The following is a 15,351-nucleotide window of genomic DNA, read 5'->3' as shown; positions in this document are numbered from 1 at the left end:
TCTTTGATGATAATTAGCTTCAACTTGCATCCAGACTATAAAAATAGCTTAACAAATATCCTGCAGCATTTAAAATATAAATCTATATATTTCAAGTCTGCATTTTTCTATACTTTAATGTGCATTCACAATTTAAGAAAGTAGGTAAGCCTTTGTTAAGAAGCACCCAGCAAAGTCCCCTTAATGGATACTTAGGAGATTTGGCTGTACATTGCTAAGGAAACATCTAACTGAGTGTCTACTGTATTCATCTAACTAGGCTAACAGTGGTGGGTACTACAGAGAGGCATAATACAATCTCTACTTAGAGATCCCATGGTCTTCTCATGGAGCTAAGGCTAGCATACTAATGCTGAATAGCAATGCATGTTCAAACAGCAATAAAAGACAACCGTATAAGTGTTTCCAAGGGTAGAATGTAGCTACAGGAGAAACAAGTGTTATAATTTATGAATTTCTATGACTCCTAAGAAGAGAGAGATGTCCATTAGCTGGAGTGATCAGGGAAGGCTCTTTAGAAGAAATGGGCTTGGCAGAGCCTTACAGGGGAGTTAAGGTTAGTGTAAATAGTGAGAGATGGTGTGAATTATATAAGATTGGGGGGAATCACGAACAAAGGTGATGAATTGTATTAGTGTTTACAGGACAAAAGGGAGACTCATCTGGCAACAATCCTAAGGATAATGCAATGCCTCTATGAATGAAAGCATCATCTACTTTGTGAAATCATGGTTCAGATACTACACATGTACCATATGGAAAGAGAGTTCAGTGATACATCACTGTGCTCAGATGGGCTCACCCAGATGGCAGGCACACGTGCACATCGCACGTTCAGACAGCAAAGGAGAGAGCGGGGAAACAGCTGTTTGAGACTGATTGGCCTTCTATTTCCAGATAATACTGAAGAAAATGAAGTTATTTAAGTTACATCAGGTGCTTCTCCAAACAAGTCCATCTTCCTGAGGAAGTGTTATCTGGAATGTCCTCCGGAACTAAAGTCATTCACCTGTTAGATCCTCAGCTCCTTCAAAGATATTCATGGCTCTCAGACACGAAGAGTTACTTCCATCTTGGAACCACAATCACTGCTGAAAACACCTGCCAACCTCCTCATCTCAAAAATTCAGTTTGTTTTAAATATCCCGAGGATTCAAATGAGGAAACATTTGCTTAGCTGCCACTTTTTTGTGCCAGGCATTATGCTAGGGCTCTTCCGTGCAGAGATTGATAATAAGGATAATATCGACAGCGACAATGGTAATAAACACCCGCATGCTGCTTATTATCTGCCAGGCATGTTCTAAGTCATAGATATATATATAAAATTCTTTTAGAATGAATAATATACCCAGTCCCTTCTCTCATGAATTTTACAATCTACTGGGGAAACAAATGCAAAAACAAACAAGTTCACTCAGCGCCATAACTGACTGCAGCCCTAACTCAGGGTAGAGTGGAAACGCTCAGCGGAGTGACAGAGGCGAGGCTCCCTGGAAAAGCTGGCTCGGGTCTACGCTGACTCTTGGTGGGTGGGGAAAGCTCGCAGGCTGATGAGGGCTGAGGCGTGGGGACAAGTGGAGCAGCATGCAGTCACCATGGGGGCACACGTAGCAGCACGGCATGTAGGGGGACACCCAGTAATTTGGGTCCTGTTGGTGTGCAGGGTGGGAAAAGAAAGGAGGCAGCCCCTTAAACCCGAAAGCGCATGGCTTCATGCATTCAAAGGGCTGGGTTTCATTCCATTCCAACTAGGCTCTGTGTCCTGGGAGTGGACATGTGGACTCATTTCTGTCCTTTCCTTCCCCCCACCCCCGCGTCCTTGGCCCTTTGAGGCTGAAGTGCTGGTGGAAGGGAGCTGAGGGTTCCCTACCCCCTTGCTCCCCAACAGAAGCCCCAGAGCCATCAGTGTCCACCGACCAGCTGTCTCATCACCGGCCTTGGGGCTCGGGGTGCTTCTCTGTGCTGCCGAGAGTTCAGGGTTGGCAGTTCCACTGGCTCAGGGGTGACTTCTGGTGTCAGAGATGCTGTTCAGAAGTGTTTTACTGATCCTAACTCAGAAGACTGTTGTCTAGCGAGGGAAGACTGCCCTTCCACGAGCTGCCATCAGAGCTCATCATTTCCACAGCAATCTCCAGAGCCAAAGTCTCCTTGCTAAAAACCACAGCCCCCCTGCTTCCTGCACCCCCTCCCTGCCCCCAGCAGCAGCACCAACCAGCCTCCCCCCCGGGGGGCGCTGGGACACGGGAAGGGGGAGCCACACCAGTGCAGGGGACAGGGGGTGCCCGCAACTGGCTCATTATTTATCTGCTCTCCCTCTTCTGAAAAGGGGCCAGGACAATTTAAACAACCAAAAGGCAGCAAGGAAGTTCACAGACTAGGATTGACAAGAAAGGAGCATGCTTTGTTTTTTTTTAATTTCAAACTAGAACATACAAGTCCTTAAATATCAAAGCAAACATACAAATAAGACTTAAGTGAGAATTTCCTGCATTCCTCTCCCCACGTCTACTGCACTCTACAGAAGGAAATACCTTAAACATTTCTGCATGTAAAAAAGTTCCTAGGGCAGTTATCACCATGCTGCTTAGACTCTAGCGCTGGCTTTTTAAAGTTTAGATATTATTTACTGACATTCTGATATGAGAGCTGAGGAGTTGGCGCGTTTATATTATCATCGCTTCCCTCCCTTAAATGCCCCCACAGTTGCAGAATTTAGCTTAGCTAAAGTGGAATCAATTTAGTTTTTACTCCAAAGTGCCATCCTGCAAAGCTGGCATGAAATTCCACTGCCGTCAGAGCCGGCTTCTACCACTTCCACCCCCTAATCTCAGAGACCCAAGTGTTGCCAGGGCAACAGGGGAAACCGTGATATCCGCTTGTCCCCCCTGAAGTCCGCATTGCCCAAGTTTGCAGTGGTTCCTTGAAAGCCAGTGTTTTTCTGCCTCCAGCCACTCTTAAGGTGTGGGACTGTGACTGCACCCGTGACCTCCTACTTCTACCCTACGCAGGCATCAGTGATGACAGCACCCACCATTCACAGGGTTACCTAAACGAGAAATGTGGGCTATCCTGGAACTTACCTTTATTTATTTACAATACTTTTATTTTTCCTATCATCTCTGACTACTTTTCCTTTGTCTTGAAATTTCTGTCTTTTCTGTCTTGAATTTTATCCTTCAGTTTTCCGTGGTCTTCCTCATGCTGTCTGCTCTCCTGATCTACTTTTTCCCACAGGACTCCCGCTCCCTTCCTCAGCTCCTCGGTTTCCCTGTGCCAGCTGGCGTGTCCTACAACTGTCCCACACTCGCCATTCTGGGGCGCCATTCATCACACCTGATCTGAATCCGCTGTGTCTTGGACATTTTCCTCTCTCTCGATTTTATTCCTCATCTTGTTGGAATACATCCTCAACTTTTTTTTTTTTTAAGAATTGAAAAATAATTGGGAGAGGAATTTCTAAGTCCTTATGAATCTAAAAATTGCCTTTATTCTGTCCCCATGATTGGTTAATATTGGGGTTTGGTATGTAATTCCAAGCTGGATCTCATTTTTCTCAGAGCTTTGAAGATGTTATGTCTTTGTTTTCTAGCATGTGTTGTGGTCAATGAGAAGCCAAAGGTTGGTTTCTTTATGAGCGCCCTTTTTTCCCTGTCTGGAAATTTCCAGGATCTTTTCTTGCTCCTTGGGGTTCTGGTGTTACATGAAGATGTGAGTAAGCAGGTGTCTGGTTTTCATTCAACCTCTCCACAGTTGGTAGATGCTTTAAATATAAAAGTCCATCCTGGGAAATGCCCTTCTATTATTTCTCTACTCATTTCTGCCCCTTCATTTCCTCTGTTCTCTTTGTGAGTCTTCTTAGACAGCTATTTGGTCTCCTCAGGCATCCCACAGTGCCTCTTTCCTTTCTCTCACACTTACCACCATTTTTTTTTTAGTCTTATAGTCTGCGAGATTGTTTTCAATATTTCAACTGATTTTTTTTAATTTTGGCAATAATATTTTTAATTTGCAAGTGTTCTTTCTTCTTCTCTATCCTTTTTTCATGGCACCTTTTTCTGTTTCCTTACATGTAATACCAGTTTGATTAAACTGTCAAGGGATGCCAGCTAGAGGTTAGTTGTTAATTGTTTTGTGTTTTGGTTTTTCCTTTTTAATTGCCACCTTGGAATTATCTCTAGAGTTTTTTTTTTTCTTTTCTGCTTTGCTTTGTTTTTGTTTTAGTTAGAGAAGTTGTAGGTTTACGAACATTCCTGGAGAAAATACAGCATTCCCATAAACCCCTTCATCATTAGCACTTTGCATTAGTTGAGTACCTTTGATACAATTGAAAGAAGATTATAATTGTGTATTAACGAAGTCCATAGTTTCCATTAGGTGCCCTGTGTTGTCAGTGCCTTGGTGAGAACCATCCTGTCCTGGGGGCTCCCCGCTGACCTCCAGCTCACTGAGCTGCAGCCCTGCGCTTTGTGTCTGACCCGGGCCTCCCCAGGCGCTGCTGCCCCGCGGCTGGTGGCAGAAAAGCTCCGCCCCCAAGCAGAGGCCAGGGGTCCAGCCCCAGAGGGCAAGGCTCTGCCCACAACACCACGCCCGGTCGCCCACAACACCACGCCCGGTCGCCCACAACACCACGCCCGGTCCCCCACAGACGTTTAACACTCCTTTAGAGAATACGCCTGCATTTTCCTTTTGGTGTAGGAAGGGACAGTAAATGCCTGGTGTGTGTGTGTGTGTGTGTGAGAGAGAGAGAGAGAGAGAGAGAGAGAGGGAGAGAGAATATGTGTGCTGATGTAGGACAGCAATTGCTTTCCACACAGCCCTTCCAAGCACCCCGTGGTTTGCCCCAGTCCCCGGTCCCTTCCTCCATCCATCCTCGTTCAGCGACTGCAGTGTTCTCTGAGGTTCTGGGGGGCAGGTCGGGCCCCCTGTGATGCAGGGCCCACAGCTGCCTCAGGCTGCAGCCCCCTGCACCACACAGCATTACCGATATTTCCCACCCTCTTTCTGATTTCTAGAAACTTATCGAAATCTTACCCACATAGCTCTTCTCCAGCTACCATAAGTGATGTGAGATCATGACATTTTAACTTCGTGTCCACCTTTTTACGGGGACCAAAGAGGAAGAAAGCGTGGACCAATGGACTCAGCGAATACCTTCACACAGAAGCTAGGGGCACAGTCACGCGTTCTTACTTTATTTACTAATTGATTCTAAGTGAGGAAAATGCAGTTGTCTATAAAAAGCCACAGTTCCTAGAGAAGCCTAGATGTTTCTTCTATAAAGAAGGTAGAACAGGCAGTGATTAAGAGGGCAGACTCCGCCTAAATTCAAATCCTGGCCCTGCCTGACATGAGATATATTGTTTTGGGTAAATTGCTTAATGTCTCTTTGGAGACATGTCTGTGGAAACAGGCATGATAATTGCATATCAGTCCCACAGGGTTGAGGCGAGGTATAAATGCGCCCTCCCTCGTAAAGAAAGCGCTGTTGTAGCAGCTAGCTCAGGTGTTAGTTATCATCGTAGTTGTTATTGTCCCAATTTCAGGACCTGGAAGCATGGAGGAGGACCTCTGCAGTACTTTGAAATTCTTCTTCTAAAATAGCAAAGACACAGCCTAGAACAAACAAGCTTTAAGGCATCTCTCTTTAAGCCACAACTTCTCTAGCTTTTCTACCCTTGGAGTGATGAGAGAAGTGATGACAGACAGTCATTCAAAAACTATTGAAGGGTTATCATGAGCATGAGTCTGGACATGTACTGGTATTTTTGCAGCAACCTTTTGAACTAAAGGGAGAAGATGAGAGGTTGTGAAGCCCAAGGTATTGAGGCTGTATAGGAGAGGAAATGAATTGATGTCAGAGAAGGTTTTTTTAAAAGCACAGATGGAGACTGAACAGGTAGAGTAGAGAGGCTATGTGAAGGGAAAAGATGGTTCCTATTTTTGCGATTAAAGGACCAGAACTAAATAGGACCATGTATCATGTACTTAGGTGCGTATTATGATATCAGCTGCTCAGGAGACAGGGGGAATTGAAATAGATACAAAATGAAAACCTGTAACAGTAGACAATTTTCAATGGATTTTAAGCCTGTTACATTTCAGCCCTCGACACCATTTAAAATATCACTCTCCAACCACAAACGGTGGTAAAATAATGGCTACCTTACTTCCTATGAAATACGTATGTCACGTGCTGTATTTTATGCGATCCTCACAATCACACTTTGAGGTGGATATGAATAGCTCTATTTTAATAGATGAGCAGAGGTGCAAACAAAGACTCAGGAAAGATAAGGAACAGCTGACCAGTAAGTGGAAGAGCCTGTCTACGAGCCCAGCTCTATTATTATCTCTGCTGTAATGTGCACTGTATATGCGTATATGCATGGATAACCAGCACAGCTTAGGTACATAGGGTATAATATATTTCATAGTAACAAAACATGTGTATTACTAAGCACAAAGCCCCCATGCTTTCACCACTACACTCATTGCCTTCCGCTGTGCACCTTGGAAATAAACTCACCTATTCCCAGACCCTTATCCAACTTAACCCCCCAGTCCACCATCATATGTAGCATTTCCCATTACTTTTTTCCTAAGCTCTGCCTTCTTTTTCTTCCTCCCGCCTTAGGTTTCTGACAAAAGTTCGTGTCCGCTTGCCAGCACACGGCCTTCCTGGGCTCCCTCCTCTGAGGGCTTCTCCCCCAGCTGCTTTCTCCCCCAGCTTGCACCAGGGGGGCTTCCCTCTTCCTCTCCCTTCTCTGCGGCCTCCAGAGAAGCCCACACTTCACCTCCTCCTCTCAGCCCCAACGCGAGTTGCAGTTCAGCATCTTTACTTCCCACCAACGTTTTCTGTTGCTATGGAAACCAAGCGGCAGTGCAGCGAGGAGGGGGAGTCCTGGAGCTGAGCCGCTGCTGGCCTCGGTGTGGGAGGGAGTCTGTGGGCAGCTAGGGGCGGGTGGGGGGGTGTCTAGGAAATCCAGGACCAGAGACCCATCCGTGGCTGATGGAGAAAGAGGCTCCTCAACTCCCTCTCGAGATAAAGCAAGGCAGGGGCTGGCCGCCCAGCGCTGGGCTGGCGTGGCAGCTGCATGCTTTGGATGGCTGAGCAGAAGGAGGCTGAGTAGGTGGTCCCCTGTGCTGACAGAGCCTGGATCCCAGGCTGCTTGTAATCTGTCCTTAATTTGCCACTGAGGAAGTTAACTTTATGTAGCTAAGAAAATGGAAGGCTCAGGAGAGCCATCATCATAGAAAATAAATATGTTCCCATTATAAATTGAGTAACAGGATAATTTACAGTCTCAGATGATGATGAGACAGGGAGAGATGGCCTGCATCAAACAAAAGGTTTAAGCTAAAAATTAGGGGGAAAAGAGAGGTTTATAGGAATGGTTGCTCTGCAGAAACAATGGACGCAAAGAAAGACAGCATTTTCAGTGGCAGATCATTTAGTCCCTGTCTCCAAGAAACTTACAAATTGTGCTTTGCCAAAGGCCTGGAACCATCTGACTTTGTCATATAATTTGAATAGTAGCCATTCAGGATGCACTGTGCAACCACTTTTGTGCAATAGGGTAGAAATGACTGAGAACTGGGATCAAACATCAGTAAAGTAGGCTTGGATGTGACTTACCTTTAAAAGCCTAAGTTAAGAAAGCAAAACTAAAGTGATATATTCTTTAAGCCTCAAGTGTTTGTAGAGCATTCCCTGCCTGCCAGGGACTGTTCTAGACCCTGGAGCTTTAAAGGGCAAGTGGGGCGGGGGGTGGGGGCAAGGGGGAGCAGAGAGCAGGGGTGAGTGGGCAGTGGTCACTGCTTCCCTCGCCCTCCCAGCCAAGTGGGAGGGAAGGACTCACCAACAAGCCATTACGGTGCAGCATCGCTAGGATTTTACATCAAGGTGGCTCATCCTGAAGGTCTTGTTCAGCTCCAACTGTAGGAATCAGGGAAGATGTCTCAGTCTTTGCAGCAGTCCTTAAAGGATGAGTTAAAAGGGTCTCAACAGGTACAGAGACCCCAGAGGAACTTCTGGGCTGAGGAAACAGCATGTGAGAACAATGTAGGACATGTCCAGAAACACAGGGATGTTTCCGGAGGCTCAGTGTCTGTGTGTGGGAAAGAGAGACAGGAGATGAGCTTAGACAAATAAGTTAGGACCAGATCACCTCACATGCCACTGGGGTTTTAATTCTATGCAAAATGCTCTCATGGTAATATTTGTGTGTTAATACCCTGACGTGGGTGACAACGTGGAGGTGGGAGGAGGAGGGACAGTAAGTGGGGCCTGGGGGCCTATTGGGTGATGCTGTAGTGATGAGAAGAAAACATGGTAGAAAAATGGGTAAAACCGGGTAAGATTTAACTTTCAGAGTGAAGGAATGGGAGGACCCAAGGATGGTTGATGCTGACAAGCATGGGTTCAGCCTAAGCAAGTAACAATTCCCTTTTCAAAACTATTCACAGTTCATGTATTTCTTCAAGAGCTGCAGGTGGAAAAATCTTAGATTACTCTGCCAGCTTCGCTGCAAAAATGGTTCCTAAATATAAGATTTATCTTTCGGGTTTCGCCAGGCAAAATCATGTTAAGAAATAAAAGTGTAACAGATTGCTAAAGATTATTTATAAAAAATTATTGAACGAGTGGCAGCCATCAGTGTACCTCGATGTGCTTCTTAAACACATCAAAGAGTGGCAAAGGCAGAGGTCATGAAAGAGCATTGGAAAAACTAGACAGTGAGTTGATGAAATTGATACAGCTGACCAGAAGTTTAAAAACAAAGGATTATTATATCCCTCTAATAAGTTAGTCATAACTAAATTTTCAAATTAGATCAAGGACCAATCCATTACTTGTGATTTACTCGAATAGTAAATACATGAGTAAATGCTGCATAGGCAGTGTGAATGCACTGATTTATTTAAATTTATTAAATTAATGCACTGATGAAAAGTTTTCCTGTTTTTCATTTTTAATGCAGTCTTCACTTAAACTCTAAATGATATACTTCACATCTTTTCAGACTTTGAGGAGATGGGTGATGATGGGTACTCTGAAGTGGGAAAAGCAATACCAATTTGATAACTTCCTCCCCTCACATTACCTTATCTCCATTTCGAAGTCATGCAGATGGGTTTCAAAGCTTTGGACCAGGTTTTGAATCTCTATCCAGACTGACAAGATGGAGAGTGGGGTGGGGAAAGAACTACTTCTCAGATTCCCTGCTCCCAATTTTGGTTCTAAATGTGAGCATACCTCCTGCTTACCACGGTTGGAATCATCAGCCCTCTACCTCGAGATCCAGCCTTATCCTCAATCCCAAGTTCAAGCCATACATAAAGCAGCACATATTTCAACTGTGACGATGCATCAGTAATTCTTGCTACTAAGGTAGCCTTGTTGCACTGCCCCAATTCCCATAGCTATGCCAGGCCCTGTTCCTTCCTGAGTTTCCTCCTTTCCACACCCTCATTCCATATGACCCATTTATATTTACCAAAGGTTTTTGCTCAAAGTGATTTTTGCCCAGAACTATGCTGCCTAACCCAGAATTCCCTGTTACATGCACACAAATGCTTCTTTATCTTGTATTGCTAGTTGGAACTACTTGTTTGACCTGTGCTCAGCTGTTACTATACCCTACTTGGGCACCGTGCTTTACCCTCAGAATGAAGCTCTCTGTTCCCACTTGCTGCTGAATCTGTTCCTCAACCCTTGTTCCAGCAGGACAGAGTTCCCCTTTCCCGTGCTATGACAGCCCACCTGCCCCATCCTGATGAAACCCCTGACCATGGCCAGGAGAATCAGAGGGCATTCCCCTCTTTACTGTCTTCATCCTGCAAGCTCCTAGCCAAAGAGCTATCATTTGGAGAAATCTGTCTTCTGGCTTTCTTAGTAACTTCCAATTCCATTTCTCTAGATTTGCTACTACACTACTTTACTTCTCCTAGACCTCAGAACTTTTCTTATTTTCTTGGGCCCTAGCTCTCTCTAGCCTCTCTCACTTCTACCACAAACAGTGGCAGAATTGAGTTACTTTCACCCAACAGACTGGAAAACATCTCAGAACACCAGACCGCAGGCTGGAGCTGAGTGGCTAAGAAGCAGGTCCGAAAATCAAGCCCTGAGGACTCATTTAAACCAATTTGATAGGAATGAACAGATGACCTGGCCAATTCCTGTTGATTGTTTGGAATCCCTGGAGCCATTCAGGCAGGTTCACATTAGCCACCACTGGGGCCAAAGCTACACCTCACTTCCAGGCACGCACAGCGGAATCCCGACGGGAGATAATAAAGGCTCCCTGCCCTGTTGCCTGGATCGGTGTCCTGGACAACCCTGCACAAGTGTGTCCTTCCCTCACTCCCCACGCTGCTGGGACAGGACATGGATGGCGCTGTCAAAAAAATTGTCCAGCTTTTCCAATGCCAGTTCTTCCACTGGCAAGCACAGAGCTTATTGTAGCAGGCTAGTGTTTCAACTAGGCTTTTACAGAATCCATTTCAGTATGCAGCCACTGTGGCTGTTAACTAGTTAGTCCCACAAGGTGAAAAAGTAATATTAACATTTTACAGGTGAAGAAATACATTCAGGGACTTACCCAAGGTCATTCAACCAACTAGTGGCAGAACTTAGAATTTCTACACAGCCGGTGCTAGGTCTCAGTTTTCCACATGTGGTTCACACATAGTGCCTTTTATAGTGATTTTATGAGCATGTTGTGTTCATCCTTGGTCTTGGCAAAAAGAGGATGCAGCTTTATAAGAGGAAGGAAATGGCAGACATAGTCAAAAAAAAGCCTCCTCAACCATCTGATAACACGCACAGCAGAGGCCAGGAGACCTAGAAGACATGATACGGATTGTACGGTCTACAAAGTTCCTCACACTCAGAAAAGTGGGCCCCTTTGTACCAAAGTTTCCAAGACACCCGCTATTGACCACATATGGAAAGTTGTAACAAAGTTTGAAACTTGTACGAAAGTTTCTAAGACACTCCTTCTAAGTCACACATCCCCTTTGTACCAATGTTTCTAAGGCACCCCTTATTGATTTCTCATTGCCAACGAATTCCCTTCACAGAGGACCATAATTTCATGTTGGAGGCAACTCTTTCAGGGTGTTTTTGTCTTTAAAGGGAATGCTGTACTGTTATACGTCTTCACTGGATGAAAAGTATCACTCCCCTTTTCTTTTCTGATTTTAGGGATTTTCTCCCTAGAAACTTGTAGTTCACGGTGTTCTCCTTTGAGAATACTGATAAATGATGACAGCCTATTTGGTCCATTGTGTGAAGGTAACAAAAGTATTGGTGTCAGACCTAAAATAAGAAAAAACCAGGTGAGGGCAAGGAGAACCTGAGACTAGAGGAGTGTCGAGTAAAGACCCACCCTAAGCCGGATGGCCTGGGCACCTCCAGTGGAGGCATTGGCCCACAAGAACCTTTCCCCACCGTATTCCGCATCTCAATTTCAACATAATAGTGTACAGATCAATTTGTCAGTCTCCTGAGGTGGGAGTTTGCCCATGGGCTTGCTGAGAGATTGCCTTGGAGGAGTGATAGCTTTCAGCAGAAAGTTGCAAAAAGTTGTAATTCCACTTCTTAAGAAACGCCCGCTTCCTACAGCACACATCAAATATGTACATTATGTGCCTTAATTGTCTCCCGAGATTTGTTTTTATTTTAAATTCAGTTTCCATCATGACTCAGCCCTTAGCTGAATACTCCTTCTTTATTTTGCAAAATGTTAATTGGATCTACAAATATACATTTACTGTCGCCTTCCACTAACTCTGTTACCATTTTGTTCGGACCAAATGGGGAGAGACTCTTCGGCTATAAAATCTAGGAGGGAATTTGGAGACCACAGAGAACAACCTCTTCATTTTTGTAGGTAAGGAAACCAACGCCAAAATTGTTTGTGATTTTCCAAAAGTCATATAGCTACTCCAAACCCTTCTTGGACATAAGTAGGATATAAATAAAGTTAAAAATTACATGCAGAGTTGAGATAGAAGAGTCCAGGCCTCCTAGACACTTTGCCCTCTTCCTTCCTCCTAAACAAAAATTCTGTATTTTGTTTATTAAGGAATATTCTCCTATTGTCCTTGGATTTATTTTCTTCTCCAAAGTCTTCTAGTCAACATATTCTCAATGAATATTTTGAAGTGGCCCCAAAGATGGAAAGGGAACTACATTTATTGTATATCTAGTAAGTCTCTAGATTGAGTCTCGCATGTATTATTTCCTGTGGCCTCAGCAGTGTGCCTGGGGTGTGTAACAGTGGGCAAGGGCCTAAGCAGAGCCCTGAGGCTAATCAGGACACATCTTTGATTTGGAGCAGGTTAATGTAGAAGAGGCAGTAAATTCATTCTTTTTATATGAAAGAAAACAGATGTTTTATGGAATCAAATTTAAAATGTGCTTAAATGCTTAAGTTAAAATGCCCAAAGTTGCCTGTTTTGCAGTGGGCTGTCGCAGATGACGCCTGTAGGCACCCCCTTTGATCGTCTGCCTCGCGAGAGTCTCCTGGCTGTGGAGGTGCTGGCGTGGGAGCATTTGGAAAACTTGCCTTGACCCTGAACCTGCCTGCTTGGGGGAATCCACTTGAAAGCAGGTGCCCGGGTCAGCCACTTTCTCCTGCCCCACAGCTGCTTGCTGTGTTTCTCTAGTGAGGCCGGACAGCCCAGGGGTTCTTGGAGAAATGAAGACCCCAACCAAGGGCTGGCACCTTGAGGTTCTCAGGACTCGGTCTCAGGAAAGAAGGCAAAGACTAGTCAGGGTGGAGAGCCAAGTCGTTTAGTAAGCTCCATGCCGGAGAGCCCCGGGAATTCTCAAAGTCTAGACCTGCCAGGGGCCGACGCCTGAAGGTTCCCGACTCAGCCGCAGGAAGGGACTCGAGGACTAGCCAGTGTCTGCAGCCAAAGAGTCCAAGGACTGGCCAGTGTGTGCAGCTCACAAAGTGAGTGCGCAGTGAAGGAGCACGCCTGGGGCTGCGCGCCGGCCTTCTCCAAAGGGATAGGGACCCTTGCATTATAGTAACTTGGAGAGACCCGTCCCCTTCTGGCTATGCTGGTGAGGGACTGACAAGCTGCACTTCTCTATTAGTTCTTTTGAGATGCCAACCTGAGTGAAGGCTGGGTGTGCCCGGAGGGCAGGGGGAGGGGGAGAACCTGGGTGTGCCAGGGCTGGGGGTGGGGCGGGGAGCTGTGGCAGGGGCTGGGTGGGCACAGCACCAACATCTTTTATCAGGAATTTTGTGGTGATGTTTTTTTTAAGTCTCTTATGGATTGTCAAAAGCATTCTGAGTTGCATCATCAGCCTTCCCTGTCTTCAATTTTTCTTGTGTTTGTGACATCGTATACAGATCAGATCTATTTTTTTTTCTCTTTATAGATATAAATATCTGGCTTCTTTTAAACCTTTTTAAAATAGATACTTAAGCCCTTAATTTTTTTTTTTAAAGTAAAGGTCCCAGATTCTCCTTCTCATCCATCCATGAGTAATTTATTTCTCAGCACCCCCACCTTCAGGATAAGTAGATGAGAAATTGGGTGTAATCTGTGACCTTCCCTCTCCTTTACCTCACTCCAGTCAGCCAGTCACCCTTATTGTTTATTTTCCCCTGTCAACATTTCTCAGATGTGCCACCTCACCTGTATCTGTGCAACCACAGCATAAATTCATGCTCAGAGCTCTTGCCTGAATCATCCCAGTCAACAATACATCCAGAATGTGCCAAGGCATTAACCTTGACTCACGATAACCTGGTAGCCCCCACATCAGGAGGTCATCATAAAAAGCCCACAGCAGATCCCTGGGTACATTTCTCTAATTGCTACACTGAATTGAATTTTAGTTAGTGAAAATGCTTGTTTCCCCTCTGAAGAAAATGACTCTTTGATAATAGGAAGCATGCTTTATTTGGCTGTATATCTGGTACAGATAGGTGCTGATTTGGTTTTTGCTAAATGAGTGAATGAAACCCATCAGATTTAAGCTCTGTGGCCCTGCCTGCTCATCCAGAGACTTTCCTATTCTCTCTCTTCTGTATCACCCACCACCAGTTTTCTCTTCTCTGATGACTATTTCCACCATCATGTCATAGTAAGTCTCAACTTGACTTTTTAAAAACTCTTAACCCCATATGACCGCCAATGACTGCCCCCATCTCTCAGCTCCCTTTATAACAAAACTCCTCAAAACAGCTATCAATGATCAATATCTCCTCTTGTTTTCTTTCTTGAATAGGAGCTATTTTTCCTTATCACTTTATCAAAACGGCTCTAAAAAGGACCATTCATGACTTCCTCATTGCTAAATCCAATAGTCAATTCTCATTCCTCAGTTTGCATGGCCTGTCAGCAGCATTGGGCCCAGCTGACAAGTCCCTCCATCTTGAGATAATTTTCTTTCGACCCCATTTTCTCTGGCTGGTTACTCACCCTGAATCTCTCCTGTTGAATGCTCCTTATCTTCAATGTCTCTAACATTTGCTGCCCTAGGGTTCAGTCCTTTGTCTTCTGCTTTTCTCTGTCTGTGCTCCTCCCATGGGTGATTTCCTTCTGCCCCATGGCTTTAGAACCCACCTCTACACTGATGGTTCTTATAATTTTATCTTCAGCCCAGACCTCTCCCCTAAATCTGAAATCTATAAAGGAATTTGATCATTTATAACTAGTGCCCTAATTGACATATCCACTTAGATGTCACACATAAATCTCAAAATTAGTGCATCCAAAACTCCACTCCAGGTACTACCTTACACACACATATACACACACATATAAATGAGTGTGTGTATGTGTGTCCTTTTTCTTTTTTTTTTTCAGTCTTCCCCTCATTGGTCTAGTGCTCAAGAGAAAAATCTTGGAGTCCTTCTTGAGTTCATTCTTCACCTGTATTCACCTGTATTCACCTGTACTCACCTGTATTCACCTGTATTCACCTGTACTCACCTGTATTCACCTGTATTCACCTGTACTCACCTGTACTCACCTGTATTCCATCTGCACAGCCTACCTAATCTACCTCCAAATATATCCAGAGTCTTACGTCCCCTCCTCACTTGTCACCTGCTTAAGCCATCGTCATCTCTGTGTTATTGCAACACCTTCCTAACTGGTCTCGCTTCCACCTTCCCCCCTGCAGTCTCTTCTTCACACAGGAGCCAAAGTGATATGAAAACATTATGTCAGTTGCATTACTCCCTGTTCATAGACCTGAATAGTTCCCCACCTCATTCAGGTTAAAATCTAAAATGTTTTCATTGGCTTCCAGGCCCCTGCATGAGCATGTCCTCTCTATCCCTCTCGAGTCTATCCCCTTCCATTCTTCACCTCGCACAT

The 15,351-nt window shown here is 44.9% G+C and overlaps 1 protein-coding gene across 6 annotated transcripts in view; it reads left to right on the top strand.

Annotated features, from left to right (window-relative positions):
* Positions 1-15,351, top strand: part of LOC143642843 (ankyrin repeat and sterile alpha motif domain-containing protein 1B-like) — an 887,705-nt gene that overhangs the window by 800,591 nt on the left and 71,763 nt on the right. Inside the window, exon 17 of one of the 6 annotated variants that reach the window (XM_077111732.1) lies at positions 898-1,276. The exons of the other annotated variants lie outside the window; for them this stretch is intronic. Within the exon in view, the coding sequence (XP_076967847.1) occupies positions 898-966 (69 nt within the window). The 3' untranslated portion in view covers positions 967-1,276. Of the gene's footprint in view, positions 1-897; positions 1,277-15,351 lie in introns of those variants that run through there. 6 annotated transcript variants of the gene reach the window in all.

The sequence above is a fragment of the Tamandua tetradactyla genome, chromosome 7 (assembly GCF_023851605.1).
Source record: "Tamandua tetradactyla isolate mTamTet1 chromosome 7, mTamTet1.pri, whole genome shotgun sequence".
Taxonomy (NCBI): Eukaryota; Metazoa; Chordata; class Mammalia; order Pilosa; family Myrmecophagidae; genus Tamandua; species Tamandua tetradactyla.
The sequence above is the reverse complement of the archived record's forward strand: the minus strand, read 5'-3'. Positions and strand labels throughout refer to the sequence as shown.